The sequence below is a fragment of the Pituophis catenifer genome, unplaced genomic scaffold (genome assembly GCF_029215685.1).
Source record: "Pituophis catenifer annectens isolate HBS135680 unplaced genomic scaffold, rPitCat1.0.hap2 SCAF_2, whole genome shotgun sequence".
In the NCBI taxonomy this organism is placed as follows: Eukaryota; Metazoa; Chordata; class Lepidosauria; order Squamata; family Colubridae; genus Pituophis; species Pituophis catenifer.
In genome coordinates this window covers 204,492,209-204,511,642 of record NW_027256882.1, presented here as the reverse complement: position 1 = coordinate 204,511,642, position 19,434 = coordinate 204,492,209, and the positions used below count along the sequence as shown (strand labels likewise).

General features: G+C 39.5%; 1 protein-coding gene across 1 annotated transcript; it reads right to left on the bottom strand.

Moving 5' to 3' along the window:
* Positions 1 to 228: 228 nt before the first annotated feature.
* FKTN (fukutin) lies at positions 229 to 17,208 on the bottom strand. The gene is made up of 10 exons (XM_070935484.1): positions 17,186 to 17,208; positions 15,028 to 15,219; positions 14,695 to 14,754; positions 13,489 to 13,692; positions 11,051 to 11,328; positions 9,209 to 9,341; positions 7,084 to 7,213; positions 5,492 to 5,625; positions 3,165 to 3,295; positions 229 to 1,503 (listed from the first exon to the last, which is right to left on the bottom strand). The coding sequence occupies exons 2-10, from the start codon at positions 15,130 to 15,132 to the stop codon at positions 1,290 to 1,292; spliced, it is 1,389 nt and encodes a 462-aa protein (XP_070791585.1). The 5' UTR covers positions 15,133 to 15,219; positions 17,186 to 17,208; the 3' UTR covers positions 229 to 1,289.
* Positions 17,209 to 19,434: the final 2,226 nt, after the last annotated feature.

The following is a 19,434-nucleotide window of genomic DNA, read 5'->3' as shown; positions in this document are numbered from 1 at the left end:
ATTCATTTGCTGGATACTTTTCTTCAATTTCAATCTCCTTAATTAGCAGGTCATCATAATTAATTTAAAACATACAATTATGAAAATCCAAAGACACCCCCCATTATTACAACACAAACACTGCAACAAGCAACTTCAATGGGAATGCCAGCAGGAAGTTGGAAATTGAAGTCACATGATGTCATGCTTATAAGCAGGCACGATTCATTTAATGACTGCAGCCAGAACTGATGTTGTAAGTTGGCATGGTCATTTACCTTTTACCATCATGTTTAATGACCACCAACTGTGGACAGCCAGTAAGGATTACCTGTATGGTTTTCTCCCTTTTGACAAAGATTCTTTTTTAATTATCTGCCAGGATATCTTCTCTGCCCAGTTTTTATAATATTGCTTTCTTGCTGTAAGCATGTTTACCATAACACAACATCCAAATAGCCACCACTGTTCATTTTCATATATACATACAAGCATACATATATACAAAATGCTTTTTGAATTCTTCCATCTTCAGCTACATAAACTCCTGACGCTGTGTGTCCTGTTTCTGGTTTCAATTATACACTCCCAACACACAGTTGTTATGGAAATTAGCAATTTGCTCAAAGTTGAGGAGAAAACAGCAGACAAGGAATGCAAACAGAAATAGAGCCTCTGAAAGAAGCTTGCTTGAATATGTTTTCTTTAACAGGAGAAGACAGAAGAATAGTCAAAATCCAGTCCAAAGTTCCAAGAGCCAGGTCATTGTTGTCAGTCAATCCAGAAGTCCAGAATCCAGAATCAACTGTTTGATCTCCAGCTTTTGCATGATGTTTGTGTGAAATTCTACTCCTGAAATTCTAACAGTTGATTCCAATGAGGGATAATGGGTTGCCTTGTAATCAGGCTGCAGCCAGCTGCCTTTAATCAAGAGATTTACTCCCTTGCTTGACAGGGAGTCTCATTGAAGCCTGTACTTTGTTTTCTGCTCTCCTCACCAGGTATGGGGGCTTGGAGGCCTTCTGCATCATCTGATAGTTTCAGCTATTCAGGTAGTGTCTATGTTTGATCAGCCTCAGGTGATTCTTAGCTTTGTGTCTCCTGAGGCTGACATTTCATAGGTTCTGCTGCAGCAGCTCCTTCAAATTCAAATCCAGACCCAGCCATGATGCAGTACACCAATTTCCACAAGCATTGTACCATCAAAACAGTGGCAAATCTATGAAGCATCCCAATGCTGATGATTTCTAGGTGAGACATGATGCAACTATCAATAAATATTCTTCTGATGCCAGCATCTTACAAATAAATCAGTAGAGCTGAATTACTTCTTCCCATTCACTGATCGGCCAGATTCCATTAGGTTGGACATTGGGGGGTGAATTTTTCCAATCCCACACTTTGACAGGAACCTTCCAGTCTTTACCATAATTGGCTTCAATATAGTGGAGGGTTTCACATGGCACATGTACCTTCAGTTCTAGAAACTCAGTCCAGCACAGGGTAAATTTGGGGAAGAAATACCTGCAAAAAGGAAGAACAGATAAGATGGTGTAGGTAAAAGGCTACCAATGAGAAGTAGGTTATATTCTTAGATTATTATGTGGCAGACTGGATATAAGCAGTATGCAAACTTAGCTTCTGCAGGTGATATATTATTATACTAAATTATTATGGAAAGTTGTTGAACAATTTATTTTAATTCTGCTGAATTATAATGACAGATCAGAGCTATTTACAGCACCGAAATGCAATCTTCAAACTCTCCAAGTCCCAAGGAAATAAATTCTTCTCCTTTTTAACCTTTAAGCAGACATTTTGAAGTGCATAATCATGAGAATTAGAGACATTTATGTTGTTAATAAACATAAACATTTGAATTTCAGGACACCCATTTCTTTAACCTGCTCCTGAAAGTGTTTTTAAACTAAAATTTTTACAAATTGTCCAAGTATCTGCTTTGCAGACAGAATTGATTAACTGCACAGAAACAAAATTCTTCACTAATGATCAAACTTAAATCAAGATACAATCAATCACATCTTTGGCCAAAAGAAGAGGAACTAACATGGTGCCCCAGAAATTCTACCCATTCTTTGTAAAAATTTCGTGTTGATCCAAAGAACATCCATTTTTCCCATAATGTCATCTCTATAGAAGAAATCAAGCTTAGTACCAACAACTTTCTGGTTAAATAACTGGGTTTTTTCTTTCCCATTTGCTCAACTTAATTTATTCAGATAATTTATTTCCCTCCAGTTTAGTTACTCAGAGTGGATTACAGTCATTCAAAAAATATTCCCTATTCTAACACAGTAAAATTGAACGAGCAACACCTATAAATATAACAAAGAACAAACAACTAAGCAACAAACACAGCTGATAGTTAAACAAGGACATTAGTCCTAGATAAGACTGATGATAAACTGAAATGTCCAAAGTAATACAGAAAAATTTTAAGTTTTATTTAAAAAAAAAACACAATTCAGAAGCAGATGAACTTTCCTAGGCAGAGGGGAAGAATTCCTAACAAGCGCTCATTGCTATTCACCATTCCTCTTGATTCCAGAAAGTGGGTTAATGGGGCCTCTGGGCATTCCAAAAAGCTAACATGGGAGACAATAACTTAAAATTTCCAGATGCAAAGCCAGTTAGAATCTTGAAGAAATAAATGCCAGCATTTGAACTGTATTCAGAAATGGAAGTTTAATATGTTGTAGGAGGTTCTGCAAACTACCTGCAGAAGGAGACACTGTGAAGAAGCCAAATATCTGCAAAGGCGAGCTGATAAATGTGAGTCAACTTTATCTGGTCGAAATGTGTTTGAATATTGGGTTGGTAGTTAGGCTATTGGTTTGAGCTCCAAGCTTGGCAATTTGGTTGCAAACGTTTCGTCACCATTCGAGGAGACGTTGCCAGTGGTGACGAAATGTTTGCAACCAAATTGCCAAGCTCAGAGCTCAAGCCAACAGCTCAACTTTATCTTTCAAAGAATTTTGTTGTCCATTAGTGATCTTGCCTCTGAGAAACTTTCTGGTTTTTTTTTTAGTAACCAGGTCAATGTTCTCCAAAAACCTTAAAACCCATTAGAGTGAAAGCAATTATTTGTGTTGGGTAGTAAGATATGAAAACAGATAGTTGTTTAGTAAGATTTCCCCTCCATAAACACCAACTCTGAGTCATACTTAAATTTCTTGCCCGATTTGGCCTGGGTTCCTCCATTCCACATGTGGTCATCCTCTTCATAGAAGAAAAAAATATCAAGCTTCACTTCGTCTTCTCCTCCCTGGAAGGAGAGCTCTAAACTATCTTCAACCTATAAAGAAAGGGGGGGGAGGGGAGACGTCAAGACACAGATAATAAAATGGTCATGCATCAAAATTAACGCTTGATTCCCTTCCAACCCTGTAATTCTTAACTCTGACATTTGAATATTTCCTAGCAGTATTTTGAAGATAAAAACGTCTTAAGAATGAATAAAAAAATGTTGAGGGAAACGGATATGAGACTTTTTTAAAAAAAGTTATTTATTTATTTACTTACTTATTTTATTAAAAATGTCAAATCAATGCGTGAACAGTGTGGCACCTGGGTGTCATACATTCCAATACAAATGAAATTGATTAGATTAAACATAATTATTACATTCAATCAACTTATGTATTTCTAATAACAATACACCTCTATATTAGATTTCAGTCTATCATTATTCAATTATTTCACATTTTCTCATTATTACTTTCATTTTGTAAAATAAAAATGTACACATTAATATTCCCCTTATTTCTATCACTTATTCTAACTTTTAATCATGTCACCCTTTATTAAGAAACTTTTTCTTTCTTTCCTGTCTAACTTCAAATCATGTCACCTGCCTAAAGAAAGAAAAAAAGAAGGAAAAAAAAAAGAAGAGAAGGGGGGGCTAGAAGCAACTTAGAACAACAACAAAAAAAAAAACAAAAACCCAGGAATCATCCATCCATCATCTCTTGCCCGCTTCATACTTTAATTGCTATGCTTTAAAAAAGAGAGGAAAAAGGAAAAGTGAATCAGAACAACAATAAAAAAGAAAATTGTCTATCCATCATCTCTTGCCCACTTCAATACTTTAGTTGCTATGCTGCTTTTTTTTTTTTTTTTTACTTGCCTCCCAAATTCCTCTCTTAAAGAAAACGGATATGACTCTTTCAACTCTCCATGAAATTTGGTCAGGAAGGGGAATCACTTAAGAGTGCCAAGATTATTAATTTTATGCCCAGCCTATTAATGTATATAACAGCATCACAGAAATGTAACAAGTCTTCAGCAGTTTTTTTTAAAAAAATTATTTTCTAAATAAGCTGAACTAGAAGATAAAGAGCAGAAAGTCTTAAATTTCTCACTGCTTGGATGCTATTAAAACTAACAGGGCTAAAAAGTCAAGGAGTACAATAATTATGATAATAATAGAAGTGAAAGATGCGCAAGTTAGCTCTAGTCTATCTGCAAGATAACACATTTTAATATTTGCAAAGTGCTGAGCGTTGCACCATTTGCCCCACTGAGGAAAGAAGAAAAGAACAAATCTCTATGTTTTCAGAAAACATTGCTTCTGGGGGAATAACAGCTGGTGAAAAAATAATAATTTGCAAGAAAACTAATGCAGGGCCGCTGTCTCACTGGGAACATGTTTTGATTTAGGAAGTTGTAGCTACTTTTATGTTGAATTGCAGCACACAATCCTTGCACAGTTTTCAGTGCTCTTTCATTTATCCTCGTAATAATCCTGTGATGTAGGTCAAGTAAAAATCCTGATTGCTGCTCCTAACTAATCAGCAAGCTTCAGAGATGAGAAAGGGTCCAAAACCAGGTCCCCCACTCCCCAGCATCCCACCCAATGCAGTCTTCTAGCCAGGGGTGGGCTTCAAAAATTTTAGCAAGGGATTCTCTGCCCAGTTGCTGGGTGGGTGTGGGCATGGCCTAGTTGGCCTCCTGCATCACGGCGGGGTGGGGGTGCTTTTTCCTCGAGCTTCCGGGAAAGCAAAAACGGCCTCCCAGGTTCCAGAGACCCTCTGGAGGCCTTCCCAAAGTTCCAGTAGGCCCGTTTTTTGTCCTCCCCGAGCCGCTGCACACGCCTTGCATTTACCTGCATCCAAAATGGGCCGTGTGGGGACACCTGGGGTGGACGGGACCAGCTAGGAATGGGATTTGGGGGTTCTCCGAACTGCACAGAATCTGAGCTAGAGGTTCTCCCTTAACCCCTGCGAACCCCCAGCAGCCCACCCCTGCTTTTAGCATAATGTTTTTCAAACTAGGCAATTTTAAAATGTGTGAATTTCAACTTCCAGATTAACCTAGTCGGCATGCCAGCTGGGGAATTCTGGGAGTTAAAATCCACACATCTTAAAGTTGCCAAGTTTTCAAAACACAGTTCTAGTATAACCTAATTATTCCTTTAATATTTCAGACACCCTGAAAAAAGGATTGGCAAGAAAGAAAACTATGAGTCAAACATATTCCTGTATTCACCAACCTTGCCAAATTTGTGCTTTAGCGGTAACCCAGCCTTCTGAAATGCTGGAATAATATCCGGTTTGTATTCTTGAATAAAAATTCCCAGGTCCAGGTCTTTACTGTAAGGAATAATGTTGCACTGTCTGTACCAACCTAAATATACAACAGATCCATGAGAAATTTAACGCACAATCATGCAGCCCCAACACTGATGAAAAAGAGGACAGTGTAATTAGATTAAGACACAAAAATTATACCCAAAGGTTTTCCATTCTAAGCAAAGATGGAGAATTCAATTTCTCCTCTAACAATTGCTGCATTTATATGGTTCAGAAGATTTCATCCTCTTGTTATCTATGAAAGAAATAGAAGGACAATTTTACTTGCTCAACCTATTTATCCCTCAAGGCTGCTTGGTAAATACTTAAATTTAAGAGTAAACTTTCATTTCCACAAATGAAAATGGCTGGTTTCTTTCTTCTAAGATAGAGGTCCTGTGATATATATATTTGGAGAGATTAGGTTTTTTTTATAATTAGTGAGAGAAATTGTATCCAAAATCTGTAAGTTTTAACACGGTTTGAAAAATTCAGCTAGAACCATTTCTGGTAAACCAGCTGCAACCTCTCTTCATGACAAAAATTTTCTAAGCTTAGGGGCCTAATTTTTGCAGGTTACTTTATTTGCAAACAATATGTAAATGTAATAGAAAAACAATATTAATGAAGAGTAAAAATATATAGTGATGCTCAGGAGTAAACCCAGACAAGCAATCAGCAAAAGTCTCTCAACTGGCCATCTAAACCTTCCATTCCAAGTGATGGTAAAATCACAATAACTTTGTAAGTAATTCTTTCCTCATATTTTCAGTATTCTAAAATTTTTGGGCAGCATTGTGTTGAAGACGCTGTAGTCCTGAATTCCATAACTGAGCGATGCCTGTGTGAATTACCTCAACTGAATGACATCCTGGGAAATATTAATGGATTAATACATTTTTTTCAAACATTCTTTGTTTTTAAAAGGTACACAGAGAGTAACAGGGGCCTCCTTGCATCTTACTTTCCTGAAGATCAGGATACAATTGGCATTTACAATGTGGGCTATTTATTTCATTTAGCTTAGATCAGAGGTGTCAAACTCGCAGCCTGCGGGCCAGATGCTTCAAGTGCTGGCCACCCCCACCCCCACCAATACTTCATACCTGATGGTGAAAAGATACTCCAGACTGGGCATAGATGCACATGCCAAACTCTTCTTGTATTGGGTTCAGACAAAAGCTCTCATAGTCTAAGACTGGGCTGTCAAACTTGCGGCCTGTGAACCAGATGCGTTGTGCGCTGGCCACGCCCATGCCCAGTTTAGCAAAGGGGGAGAAAGTCACGATATGTCACGTGCCGCCGCCGTGACAACACAAGTTTGACACCCCTGATCTAAGACAAGCTCATTTGCATTCACATGAATGTTGTGGTTCCATGCATTCGATCAGTGTGGTCTTCATACATGGTGTATTTCTGCTATGTACCTAGTTTGGTCATCTTGTCCCTCAGGCTCAACTGCCAGCATTGCAGAGAACACTTCTGGCTTCCAACCCAAATGCAAGTGACTTACCTAGACAAGTCCCGCTACTCAGCCAGAATTGTACTCCCAAAGTGTTCAGTGTCAGAGCAGCAAGATGCAGCAATGCCTTGGCTTTTTTCCTAAATTCCACTGCCTCGGGGGATGTATCATCAGGGTACAGCTAGAAAAGAAAGAAGAAGGAGTAGGGGAAGAAGGGGAAAAATGGAGGAACGACACTGTAAATTCTTTGCATGTTGTAAATCAAATAAAGGCATTTGTCTAATCTGTATCTTAGCTTCCATGATCATTTTTTATTTTTCCCTACCATTATTTAGAATTCCCCCAGGAGAAATAAGTAACTGTTACAAGTAAAGTGGTTGCTAAATGGGAAATCACTTGAGTTCCAATATGTCTTCAAGCTGGAAAAAGATAACACTTGTCATTTCACCCCTTCCCTTTTGTTTGTCTCACAACTGTTCCTTAGGAAGCAGTGCCTGCTTACACATCAAAAACAATGAGATTGTACCACCCAGGACTGCATAAATTGCTTACTCTCTTGAAATCCCTTCCTTCTCAATCTCTCTAATCTGCAATTTTGTAACAGAAAAAAAAAAACACTAGTGAGGCAAAGAACAATGCATGACTATATTGGCAATCACATGACTGAGGGACACTACAAAGGCCATAAATGTGGTAACATGGCCATAAAATTATTTGTTCAGCATCGCTGTAACTTCAAACGGTTGCTGAATGAGTGGTCGGTAAGCGAGGACTTCCTGCAATGAATTTGTATTTAAATGAAGATCCTTATTACTTGTTCTCTTGGAAAGTGGAAGGAAGGAGCCACAGGGTTAGGCAAGGGCCCAATTCAAACTGGTAATGATAACCACAGGGGGGAAGCTGACAATTTAAAAATCAAATTTATGGAGCCCTATGTAACATAATCTGATACAATATGACGTCTTTGGAATGAAATCGATTCTCTGCTTGTGCTGAAGAGCATTGGCGAGTTTGAAAAATAGTCATTTGGACACTGACATGGGTGAGATATAGACAGACAGACAGACAGATCCAAAGTCCATCAAAAAACCACCACTGCAATCAATCCAATTTTCATCTTCACTAAATAATGCACTTTGCATTCCCTCCTGCACTTGTAATAGGGATAGCTACAAACTATTATTTATATCTTAGTAAATCACAACACAAACTTTAACCCACATATATTTTTTTGTGTTTTTAATACAACTGTTCTTTTCTGTCTTCCTGCTGTGCTCAAATGGTAGGGAAGTATTTCTCGCAATCAAAAAAACGGATTCTTTCATTGGTAGGCCTTCTATATTCATTCTTTGGCGCCATCAAGTGTCAAAACCACAGAGCAAATCTTAGTAGGTAGTCACTAAATAGGATTAAGCATGGAAATGTGCCTGGCTGTTAGGCTGAAAAACTGAAACACTGGTTGCCTAAAGAGGGAAAAGTTTAATTGAGTTAGGATTTCAACAAAACTATGGCCAATATTAAAAAAAAAACATGCATGTGTCTCAGGGCACCCAAAGTAACTGTGGGTTTGAAGAGTGGCTTTCCAAACCTGGGAAAAATTGCTTTTTGAAAGAGATGAAACGAAGTACAAGTAATTCACTAAGTCCTAGGCTATGTAGTAAGAGAGCCAGATGATGTAGTGATTAAGGCATCAAGCTAGAACCCAGGAGTTTATGAGCTCTAGTACCACCTTAGGCACAAAGCCAGCTGGGTGACTTTGGGCCCATCCCTCTCTCTGAATCCTGGGAAGGAGGCAAAGGTAAACCAGAGATTAATTACAAAAATTATGATTCTCTGAGCTCCAAACAGTCATGAGACCAAGGTCTCTGCCACTTTGCAGTGAAGAGCTAAGAACCAAGGCTTACAAAGGTAGTTGGTCACTGTATTTATAGGTTGATCAAGTCCACTTAGTACCACTGATTTGCTACAAATGAAAGATCTATCCACTTACACTTTTTAAACAATCTCTCCATTTTGAACACTTAACAAGAATTAGCAAGTATTGCTATTTCAATGCCGGGGTGTGGAGGAGAAAGCTGATAATAGCGGAAACATTGCACATTTTGGAGGCAGTGATGACATGGATATAATGTCATTTTTATTAAACCAATTAATTCAAACAAGAAATGATACTAACCTGGAAGAATGATCGAGCTTCTTTGTACCGACATTCAACAAATCGAGAGTGAGACCTTTCTTTGAGGAACTTGGATGGCTCTTTTGGAACCTGGACTATTAATCCATCAATGGAAAGAGTCAATAATTCCATCCTGTTACAAGAAGGGGAAAGTGATGTTATCCTGACCAGGAGAATGTAACAGAAAAAAAACATTTCCTTTTGAATTTGCATTAAGACAGCAAGCTAACAAATGCACAATTGCTGTTCCTTCTGACACACAATCACAACTTGCATGTTCACCAAAATGTTTTGTCCATCTTAATCTGCTACTCTCACTCCATCCAATTCATTTGATGTACACCTAAAACAGAACCAAAACAATTTTAAAAATTGGGTGATAGAGCTGCCAATCAACGGAAGGCAACATCGGGTACTGCCTCCTCCTGGGTTCTATTCCAACAGGAAGAACAGAGAAATTCATGTGGTGAAGGCAAAAGGACAGATTTGAGGGACACTTGGGAGTCTAAATTTGGAAATCTCTCATTGTCTCATTGACAGAAGCCCGAGAATGATTTTAGGGGCAGCGTAGGCTGCTATGTACAGGATATAAATAATTTTTAGAAATAAATGAACTTGCTTTAAAACCCATTTTTGGTGATTTAATAAAAGTCAATGTGTTCCTTAATCCTATATTAACCAACTATCTGTACTATCCTCTATCTCCCCGTATTCTCCCTGCTTGAGACTTAAAAGAATTTCTGTACTCTAAAAGGGGTTTAGTGGTGACAGGAAAAGGATAATCAAGGAAAAGACCTCCACAACATGGAGGGAGGGTAGGGTGTTTTAACAATTTATTTGAAGGCTGCCTTGAATGGGGTCTGGTAAAATGAGAAGGCAGCATATGTAACTGGAAGGAATATAAAATAATAAGCTTTCCAGCTCATCAACTGAACCTTCTGACAAAGGACATATTTATTATGAATGCGAGACAACAATGCTAGCACACTGCAAAGCAACTGTGAACATATTCCACAATCACAATGCTGTTAATCAATATAATTGCCTTAATTAAGTGAATCAGATACTTTCACATTTTAGAAGCAGCTCATCAAAAGTAAAAGAAGAGAGATGCCCTACTTTCTTACAAGAGCACATATCTTGTCACTGGGGAATCGTGCATTTCCCCCCACCCCCCATCTAGGATATATTGTGGGGTGGTATTGTGTCATTTTTCCTGCTTGCTTCACATCATCCAAATTCAGAGATGGGACTTCCTTTGTTCAGAGGTTACCATAGTTTAAAGCTATGGGATTTCTTTGAGGGTGCTGTTCTTTTGTCTGCCCTGAACCTGCTGCCAAATAATGTTGTCAGGGAATTCTCATCTCTGCCATTATATAAGGAAGAGAGGAGGAGGAGGAATCTAATGGCCTCATTACCGGCATTAATCAAAAGTATAAGTTCACTTTCTTGACACAATTTTCATCACTTTCATATTCTGAGATATCTGAGTCTTTTGGAAGCAAGTACTGTACAACAGCTGTGTTTTGCAAGAGGAGCCTTATCATCATATACAACAACAATAGCAATAGCACTTAGACTTATATACGCTTCACAGTGTTTTACAGCCCTCTCTAAGCGGTTTAAAGAGTCAGCATATTGCCCCCAACAATTTGGGTCCTCATTTTACTGACCTCGGAAGGATGGAAGGCTGAGTCAACCTTGAGCCTGGTGAGATTTGAACTGCCGAATTGCAGGCAGCCGGCAGTCAGCAGAAGTAGCTCGCAGTACTGCATTCTAACCACTGCACCACTGCGGCTCCAACAACAATAACAACAAAAATACTACCCTGCTGTTTCTTACTTGTTATAAGCTCCAGAATAGCGTCCAAAGTGTAGCTTCTGGAAAGGCACAAACGTCCTGTCCATGTGCAGCTTCAGACGTAGTGGCCCATGCCAGAGGTAGTTGCCACTCCTCTCATAGAAAACTACTAGATGGATGGCATGAGTTGCCTGTTTGAAGATGAAGTGCAGGGGAACTTCTGTTCCAGAGAGATCCTCCATGCCCTCTAAACGTGGATCTTTACTCTGAAGTTTCAGCCACTGGAATCCCATTCTCTCAGCAGCCTGAAACAAGCCCACCTGAAACCAACATAAAGTTTTTGTTCCTATCACCTTCATCAAGCCATGTTTCACCAAACAGTTCCTTTTAGGTTGAAATGAAAGCAAAACATGGCAGAAGAGAATCATCTCATGGTTTAATTTCAACATCCTTTTCCAAAAAGCTGTTCTAGAGCAAACTATTTTGTTCAGTTAAATCAAAGCTCTCTAGAGCAGTGTTTCTCAACCTTGGCTGCTGGACGATGTGTGGAGCTGGCTGGGGAATTCTGGGAGTTGAAGTCCACACATCGTCCAGCGGCCAAGGTTGAGAAACACTGCTCTAGATAAAGTCAATAACCCACTCTGGCAGAAATGAACCTCTGTAACGGTGAAAGCAAAGATGTGTCATCTCTAAATGCTAATATCAAGAATTTTGCTGCTACTTCAGCACCGTGTGTTGAATTACTGCCTGCGCTTAATTTTCTCAAAAGTTTCTCAGGGAATACATCACCACAGATAATTAATTTCCATGGGATGGAGGCCACATTTGGTCACCCTTGGGCAGAGAGAGCCCTCCTTGTTTTGTTAGATTTCTCAGTGACACTCACTTTCTTTGATCACAATATTCCTTTGGTCTGCCTGCTTTTTAAATAGCAATTCCAAGTGGTGTTGTGGAAGGAGGAGAGGTCAAACCCTGGATCATTTCTGTGGACACTCCATTTTATTTAACATTTACATGAAATCAATGAGAGAGATCTTCCAGCAGTTTAGGTCTTCCTTTTCTACCCCTTCTCTACCATAAAGGAAATGCAGTGGAAGGTTTGACTTGGTGCTTGAAACCATGAAGGACCGAATGGGGCAAACCACTGATATTCTGCTTATTTCTTTTGATGGGGCTGTGTTTCTCCTGAAAGAGCTGCTACAGTAATCCCAGATTTACAACCACAATTGAGTTCCAAAATTTATGTCGCTAAGCAAGACAGTTCTTACGTGAGTTTTGCCCCACTTTCTTGCCACAGTTGTTAAGTGAATCACTGCAGTTGTTAAGTTAGTAACACTTAACTGACTTCGCCACTGAGTTTGCTTGTCGGAAGGTTGCAAAGGGGGATTACATGACCCCGGGTCACTGCAACTGTCATAAACACGAGTCAGTTCCCAATCGTCTTAATTTGGATCATCATGGGGATGCTGGAAGGGTTGTGTGAAAATTGATTATAAGTCACTTTTTTCAATGCTGTTTTAACTTTGAACGGTCTCTAAACAAATGGTTGTAATTCAAGGACTACCTGTATACAGTCTAATCCATTTCTTAGTTAGAGTTAGAGGCATCTGCTGGAACAGCAGGTAGAAGCGGCAACAGAGTCTACAATCTACAGCCAGCGATGGTGAGCCTGCAGTAATGTCTCTGAATCAGAAGATGTTGAAAGGAGTGATTACAATATCATCATCTCTCAGACTACAATTCATTCCACGTTCCAACTCCAGTTCCACACTCTTCATGTGGCTCACCTTAAAGAGAACCTAGAATTGGAATCTTACATGCTAATAGAAAAGGTGGCTGCTTACTTGCTGATTGGTGTTTGTTATTTCAGAAGAAAAAATATTTGCCTTACAAGAGCTGCTATTGGCTGTCAATAAGTTTCTGGTCCCAATACAAGATGCTGGTGGTTACCTATAAACCCTATTCAGCTTGGACCATTGCTAGCTTTAGGATATCTTCTGCAGGCGGACTCTACCCATCCTACTTCATCTAGTGTGGAGACAATGTTTTGGGTGCTTTTCCCTAAAGAAATGCAGGGGGAGGGGGCTCAGACAATGACATTCTCAGGAGAGCCCCTCCCTCCTGGAATAGCATCACCTTGGAGATCAGATATCCCCCACCCCCACCCTCGTGTCCTTTAGAAGAGTGTCAAACTGTCCTTTTTCAAAAGGCATTTAAGTGGAAGATCTTAAGTAAGAAGGAATGGCACCTTTTTATAAACAGCATGTAATAGTTTTATTGATTATTAAGTATTTCTTATCCTGTTTTTAATCAAGGGTTTAGTTTTTGTAAGCGGCTTAGAGTAAAAAATAGTAGGGAGCATACAAATGTGGGCAAAAAAAAAAAAAAACCAAACAGGCACCTTTATAACTCTCTATTGCATCCTATTAAATGACTGCAAGCTTTAGCAGAGTTAGAGGAAGCTGGAAAAAGACATTTACTTCAAGTTTCCAGGTTTTGTCCAGTAGTCCAAAGGTGGTATAATCCCGTGGGGTACAGAAGTATTTGCATTCTGAGTGACTGCCATCAGAAAAGGTCTGAAGCTGTTCCAAGTCTCGATCAATTAGTTCCAAAAGGAGAGGATCAATCAGATGCACAACTATGTTGTGGCTGGCTACCAAATTCAGAAATTTTCTCACCACATGCTGTTTAAAAGAGAAAAAAAAGAGGAAGGAGAGAAAAAAAAAATCAGGAGTAAATGTTTGCTGAAATCTGTACCAAATAATACAGGTAGTCCTCAACATGCAAGCATAATGGAGCCTGCCCATTATGGTTGCATGTTGCAATTGTCGTAAAAGGGATCAGGCATGTGACAAACCAGATTTTACTATTTTTTTTCAATGGTGGTTAAGCAAACACTGAGGTCATTAAGCAAACAACACGGTCGTTAAGCAAACCAATGGTTCACTATGGGCACTGTTTTGCCAAAAACCAGAAGTGCCAGTTTTTGGCAAAACTATTGTAAAAATGCGGTTACGTGACTGCCAGATGCTGCAAATAGTCTTACATGCAGCCATGTTGCCAAGTGCCCGAAATTTGGTCATGTGGCACAGAGGGGGCCCAACAACCGGAAGTTCAGATCTAGGTTGTAAGTCTTCTTTTTCGGGTCAGTTGAGACTTCAGTCACTAAGCAACTTGTCATAAGTTGAGGACTACCTGTAATGATTTGTAATAATCACAACAATCATTTTAAAATCATGATTTTGATCATGAGCATCCAGGGATTTTATATAAATAATTATAGTTAATGTAACAACAATTTTAGGATATTTGGCAAAAAACCAAAGTAAAGGATAAAGTAAAGTAAAGCTCAAATGATTCAGATAAACTTTGGTGCCAAAACCAAGCCTGGGTGCCTTTTTAGAGTGGAAGGCTGCATTCAATCTCCTTCAAGGTGTTAGGTATGACCCTTGAAGAACTGTAAGTGGTAGACATTACTTCCCCATAAATAAGTCACTATTGTTAAAATAAAAGTACAGTAATTTAACACAAGTTATGCAAATATTACCCTGTGTATTTAATATTCCTTTGGTAATTATTATTTATACGTATTTGCCTCGTGCCATTGCCGCCCTCCTTTTTCCTGAGTTGCCTCTTCCACCTCAAGCATGTTGTTTATGAAAAATAGTAAAGTTGGATGTATTTACCCATTGACTATTGTCTTGTCCTGCTTTGCTCCCTTTAATCTTGGGGAAAATCACTCCATTCTAACAAAATCAAACAAGAGAAATAAAAGCTCTACAACTCCAGTCTCAACAGTACCATGAAATTATAATAACAAAAAATAAAGCTCTGATGCTTTTTACTACCAAGCAAGTACGTCTCAGAATAACATTTGGTATCTCTGCCTTCTATAAATGATGGGGGTTGCTTGCTTATTTTGTTTTTGCTAGCATATTTTAAAACATTATAAACACTTGTTTAGATCCGTAAATCTGGGTTTAGGTTTGTTCGTAAGTAATATGATCATGAAACGTTACCTTTGGAGACAGATAGTATTTATAATAGTACAGCTGGAACAGGAGAAAGATTGAGCTGGTCAAAGTAAGAAGACCTAATACTACGTTTTTGTTAATTCTCTGCATCGGTCTTTTGAACCCTCCTGGTAGTCATTAGAAAGCAGCAGTTGGTGCTTCTCATCTTTTTTAGATGGCCTACTGTGAGTTTCAAAGCTGGGAAAACATAAAAAAAAATTGAATTCAGTTATAATAAAAGCTATAATAGCTTTTTCAAAAGCAAAGCTGTTGTTCTTCTGTTTAAATAACTATCCTACCACTCAAGTTCTGAGAGGCAATTAAAAACTCATCATACAAAATTAAAAAGTTGCTTTATTGATTCACAGCTGATTCGGTGTCGTTTTATTTTGGATATTGCTCATGTAAGTTCATGCCTGCAGCAACAATGCCTTGAAGGTGTCACTAGGCAGACTTCTCTGAGAAGGACATCCCATAAGTAACGTTTTACCCACTTAAATCCATTTTGGGGGAAGAAAGTTATCTCGAATCATTTCTGTGAGCATGTAAAAGCAGATTCTCGACAAGAATGAACTTTGTGCCCTAGTAAAGGGAGCAATTTGCTCTTACCAATTTCAATACCCATCTCGAATCCTAAAGGAGATAGGCCTTGTCTTTCTAATATTCCTGAAACACTGAGGCAAATTGCAAAAACAGTACATCCAGTATGTCATTGTGATTTTTGGTAACATGACTGTGATTGTGTGGTTTGAGTTTGATTATCCTTGGTGCCAAGGCAGTATTATTGTGTCATTTTTGTTTATTGGTATTAATTTGTATTGTTCCTTGGTTTTAATTCCCTGTTCACCACCCAGAGTTGAAATTATAAAATGGATGGCAAAATAATTCCAGTTTAGACATTTATAAAATGAAGTAGTAAAACAAATGTTTACTGAGACACCTGAATGGACAGCATAACATTTCTCCCAAGATAGCTGAGATCTACTATCAGGATCTGAAGCATTCTAACCAGAAACAGGATCACATGAACTGAATGGGTTCCAGGTGCATCAAGGCAAAAAGAAGAAACAGACTCAACTAACAAATGGAATACACTGCAAAGGTAGATTCCATTTTCCAAACTCCTTGTGCCCAGATACTCAGTCACACACATAATAGTAAGCAAGCTTATGCAGTGTGAGAAGCGGCTTTGACCCATGAACTGACCCTTGAATGAAGCTGAAAGTGGAGAAGCATTCCTGAAAGAGACATGTTTCAGTCTGAGTTAGGCATGCTATGCCCCAATAGTCTTTTAATAGACTATCAAGTTTTAAGTTCCTTAAAGCTTCCTTAATTTACTGCCTATTACCCAATGCTGTTTATAATATTCCAATTTTTCCCCACATATCCAAGTTTTAGTTTCTTTGAAGGAAAACTCAAACCTCACAAAATAGACTAGATTCAGTTTTTTTCCCCTTCACATCAACAAACAGAGGCAAAATACCGGATATGTATACTGAATTATTTATATCCAGATTCTGGATATAAACGTGCAAATGTGAGTACTACTTATTTGCATATTCATAATTTCCTGGAAGATCCCTGCTAGTGCAACTTTATATGCGTAACTCACTCACTAGTGGTTGATTTGAGATTCAAGCATATGCCTATGGAATGACTGATTCTCTTCCAAATATGGCTGTAGGCAAAACTAAATAAGAACTAAGGAAGCTTGATATCGGTAGGCGTCACTGAGACTGCAGTCTTTTTGGTGATTTTTTTTTTTAATTTGATTTATATGCCGCCCTTCTCCGGAGACTTAGGGCAGCTTACAGTGCGTTAAGCAATAGCCTTCATACTTTTGTATATTTATACAAAGTCAGCTTATTGCCCCCACAAACTGGGTCCTCAATTTACCTACCTTAGAAAAGATGGAAGGCTGAGTCAACCTTGAGCCTGGCGAGATTCGAACTTACTTTAATTGCAGACAGCTGGTGTTAAATTACAGTGCTTAGTCTGCAGAGCTATCCAGTTATCTGCCCTTTCTAAACGAAGTAAACTCTAATCGACGTTTATGATGCATTGCATTCCCTACCTCTCTTCCAACCCTGACAATTAAAACACGCGTGGGGAAACCTGAGGCTTCTCCAGATGTCCATGAACTACAATTCCCAGCATCCCTTACCATTGGCTATGTTGCACCAGTACCTGGAAGGCTACCGGGTTTCTGGCTCAGGTTGAGACTGTGAAGCTTTCGGGGGGGCGAAGAAAGCTGCTAACGCGAGCGTCTTAAAAACGTTTATTTCCCCGTTGTGCTAACATCTCTCTTTCTGGCTTTATCCGTTCAAGGCTGCGTGCGGTATATAATGAAGGCTAATAATTCGACGTTGATGCCCTTACCTGCAAGGCGGGAGGCGAGGAGGGGGAGATCCTAAGTCGCAAAAGACGGGCTTTTGCGGCACTACCCACCGTAAGGCAAGGCCGCCGCGCTTTACGTCAGCTGCGCCTTGCAGCGATGCCGGGCGGGTTGCGCGAAGAAAAGAAGAGGGGGGCGGCGGGATTTCGGTGTGGTTGTGGTGTTTTGTAGTGGACTGCTCGGTTCGCAGTGGAGGCGGGGAACAGCCTCACCGTGAAACAGAGGCTCTCTTGCCACTCTTCCCCCTTTAAAATTAGGTTTATTTAGTTCAGGGGTCTCTAATCTTGGCAACTTGAAGACTTGTGGACTTCAACTCCCAGAATTCCTCAGCCAGCTTTGCTGGCTGAGGAATTCTGAGAGTTGAAGTCCACAAGTCTTCAAGTTGCCAAGATTGGAGACCCCTGGTTTAGTTTAATACGCAACGCTCCCACGTTGCAACTGGCGCTGGATGGTTCAGTTTGTATTTTGCAGCTTCACGGATAGTGGCGCCCTGGTGGAGACGTCAGTGCAATTTGGGAGCTCTGGTTTGCGGGTAAAAGGAAAGTGATGGGTTAAGCCCACGAACTCTTAAGTCTGGCGCTGCTCTGTGGGTTTCAGGACAAGGAAATCTGCTGAAGCGTTGTCAGGTCTAATAAAGGATTTGCAGAAGAGACCACCAGGAAGCATAGACTGGACTGGGAAGGCGAAGAGGTGGCGCTAGAAAAAGTTTCCAGGGATACTGCATGGCTGTTAGGAAAAAGCTATTTGCAGATTTATTTATTTTTTTTGAAGAATGTTGATCTCCAAGTAGGATTATTGTGTTTTTTTTTGTTTTTTTTTTTAAAGAAAGTGAAGACATGGCGATACTGCACTCAAGTTCATTAATTTCCTCGAAGTAGTGAAAAGGTATCTTATGTTGTTGTGAGTTGCGAAGTCATGTCCGATCCATCGCAACCCCGTGGACAATGTTCCTTCAAGCCTTCCTGTCCTCCACCATCCTCGAGTCCATTTAAGTTCACGCCGACTGCTTCAGTGACTCCATCCAGCCACTTCATTCTCTGCCGTCCTTTTCTTCTTTTGCCCTCAATCGTTCGCAGCATTAGGCTCTTCTCCAGTGAGTTCTTCCTTCTCATTAGGTGGCCAAAGTATTTGTGTTTCATCTTCAGGATCTGGCCTTCTAAAAAGAGCAGTCAGGGTTGATCTTCAAGGGATTTGCAGAGTCTTCTCCAGCACCATAGTTCAAAGGCCTCAATTCTTTCTTATAAGGTATCTTATAGTACTGTAAAAAAATATCCCATAACACAGGGGTCTGCAACCTTAAACACTCAGAGCCATTTGGACCAGTTTCCCACAAAAAACAAAACACGGGGAGCCAATAATTTAACAACCAGTGTGACTGAGTGGGCATGGCTAACTCGAAGTCACTCACTCCCATCCAGTCACAAGAAACCCCCCCCCAGCTATTTATTTTTATTTATTTATTTATTGGAATTTGTCAAAAAGAACAAGAGAATAAAATGCAATGACAGGGACAATAGGCACGTTAGTGCACTTATGCATGCTCCCTCTATGTATGAAGTAAGGTCTACAGAAGTAAATTTGTGACTGAAACTGTGAAAATTGTAGCTGAGACAACTGAATTGAGTAGGGCATTCCAGACTGACTTACAGAAATCATATTTTTTACAGTTAAGTTTAGAACAATTTACATTGAGTTTAAAGCGGTTGTTTAAACGCATATTATTGCGATTAAAACAGAAAAAGTCATTTACAAGTAAAACATTACTACATATAATTTTGTATGCAATACCTAGGTCTGACCACAAGCGACAGTTCTAAGTTATCCAAACCTATGTCTACCCAGCCGGTCATTAGGACAGAGAACCAGCTGTTAAATTATTTGCCATCCCTGGCCCTGCCTCACCCTTTCCCTCCCAGCTACCTCTTGCCACACCCGGCCTCAGGTGTGTTGTTCACCTTTTTTTTTCTGTCTGTCTGTCTGTCTTGTCTCTCTCTCTCTGGCTGCCCGACAGACTGCAG

Coding starts and splice junctions, on each gene's coding strand:
- FKTN (XM_070935484.1), bottom strand. CDS start 15,132: ATGCAGAGAATTAACAAAAACGTAGTATTAGGTCTTCTTACTTTGACC. Junction 3,296..5,491: donor TAAAGCACAAATTTGGCAAG/GTTGGTGAATAC, acceptor CTTTCTTTATAG/GTTGAAGATAGTTTAGAGCT. Junction 1,504..3,164: donor AAATCGGGCAAGAAATTTAA/GTATGACTCAGA, acceptor TCCTTTTTGCAG/GTATTTCTTCCCCAAATTTA.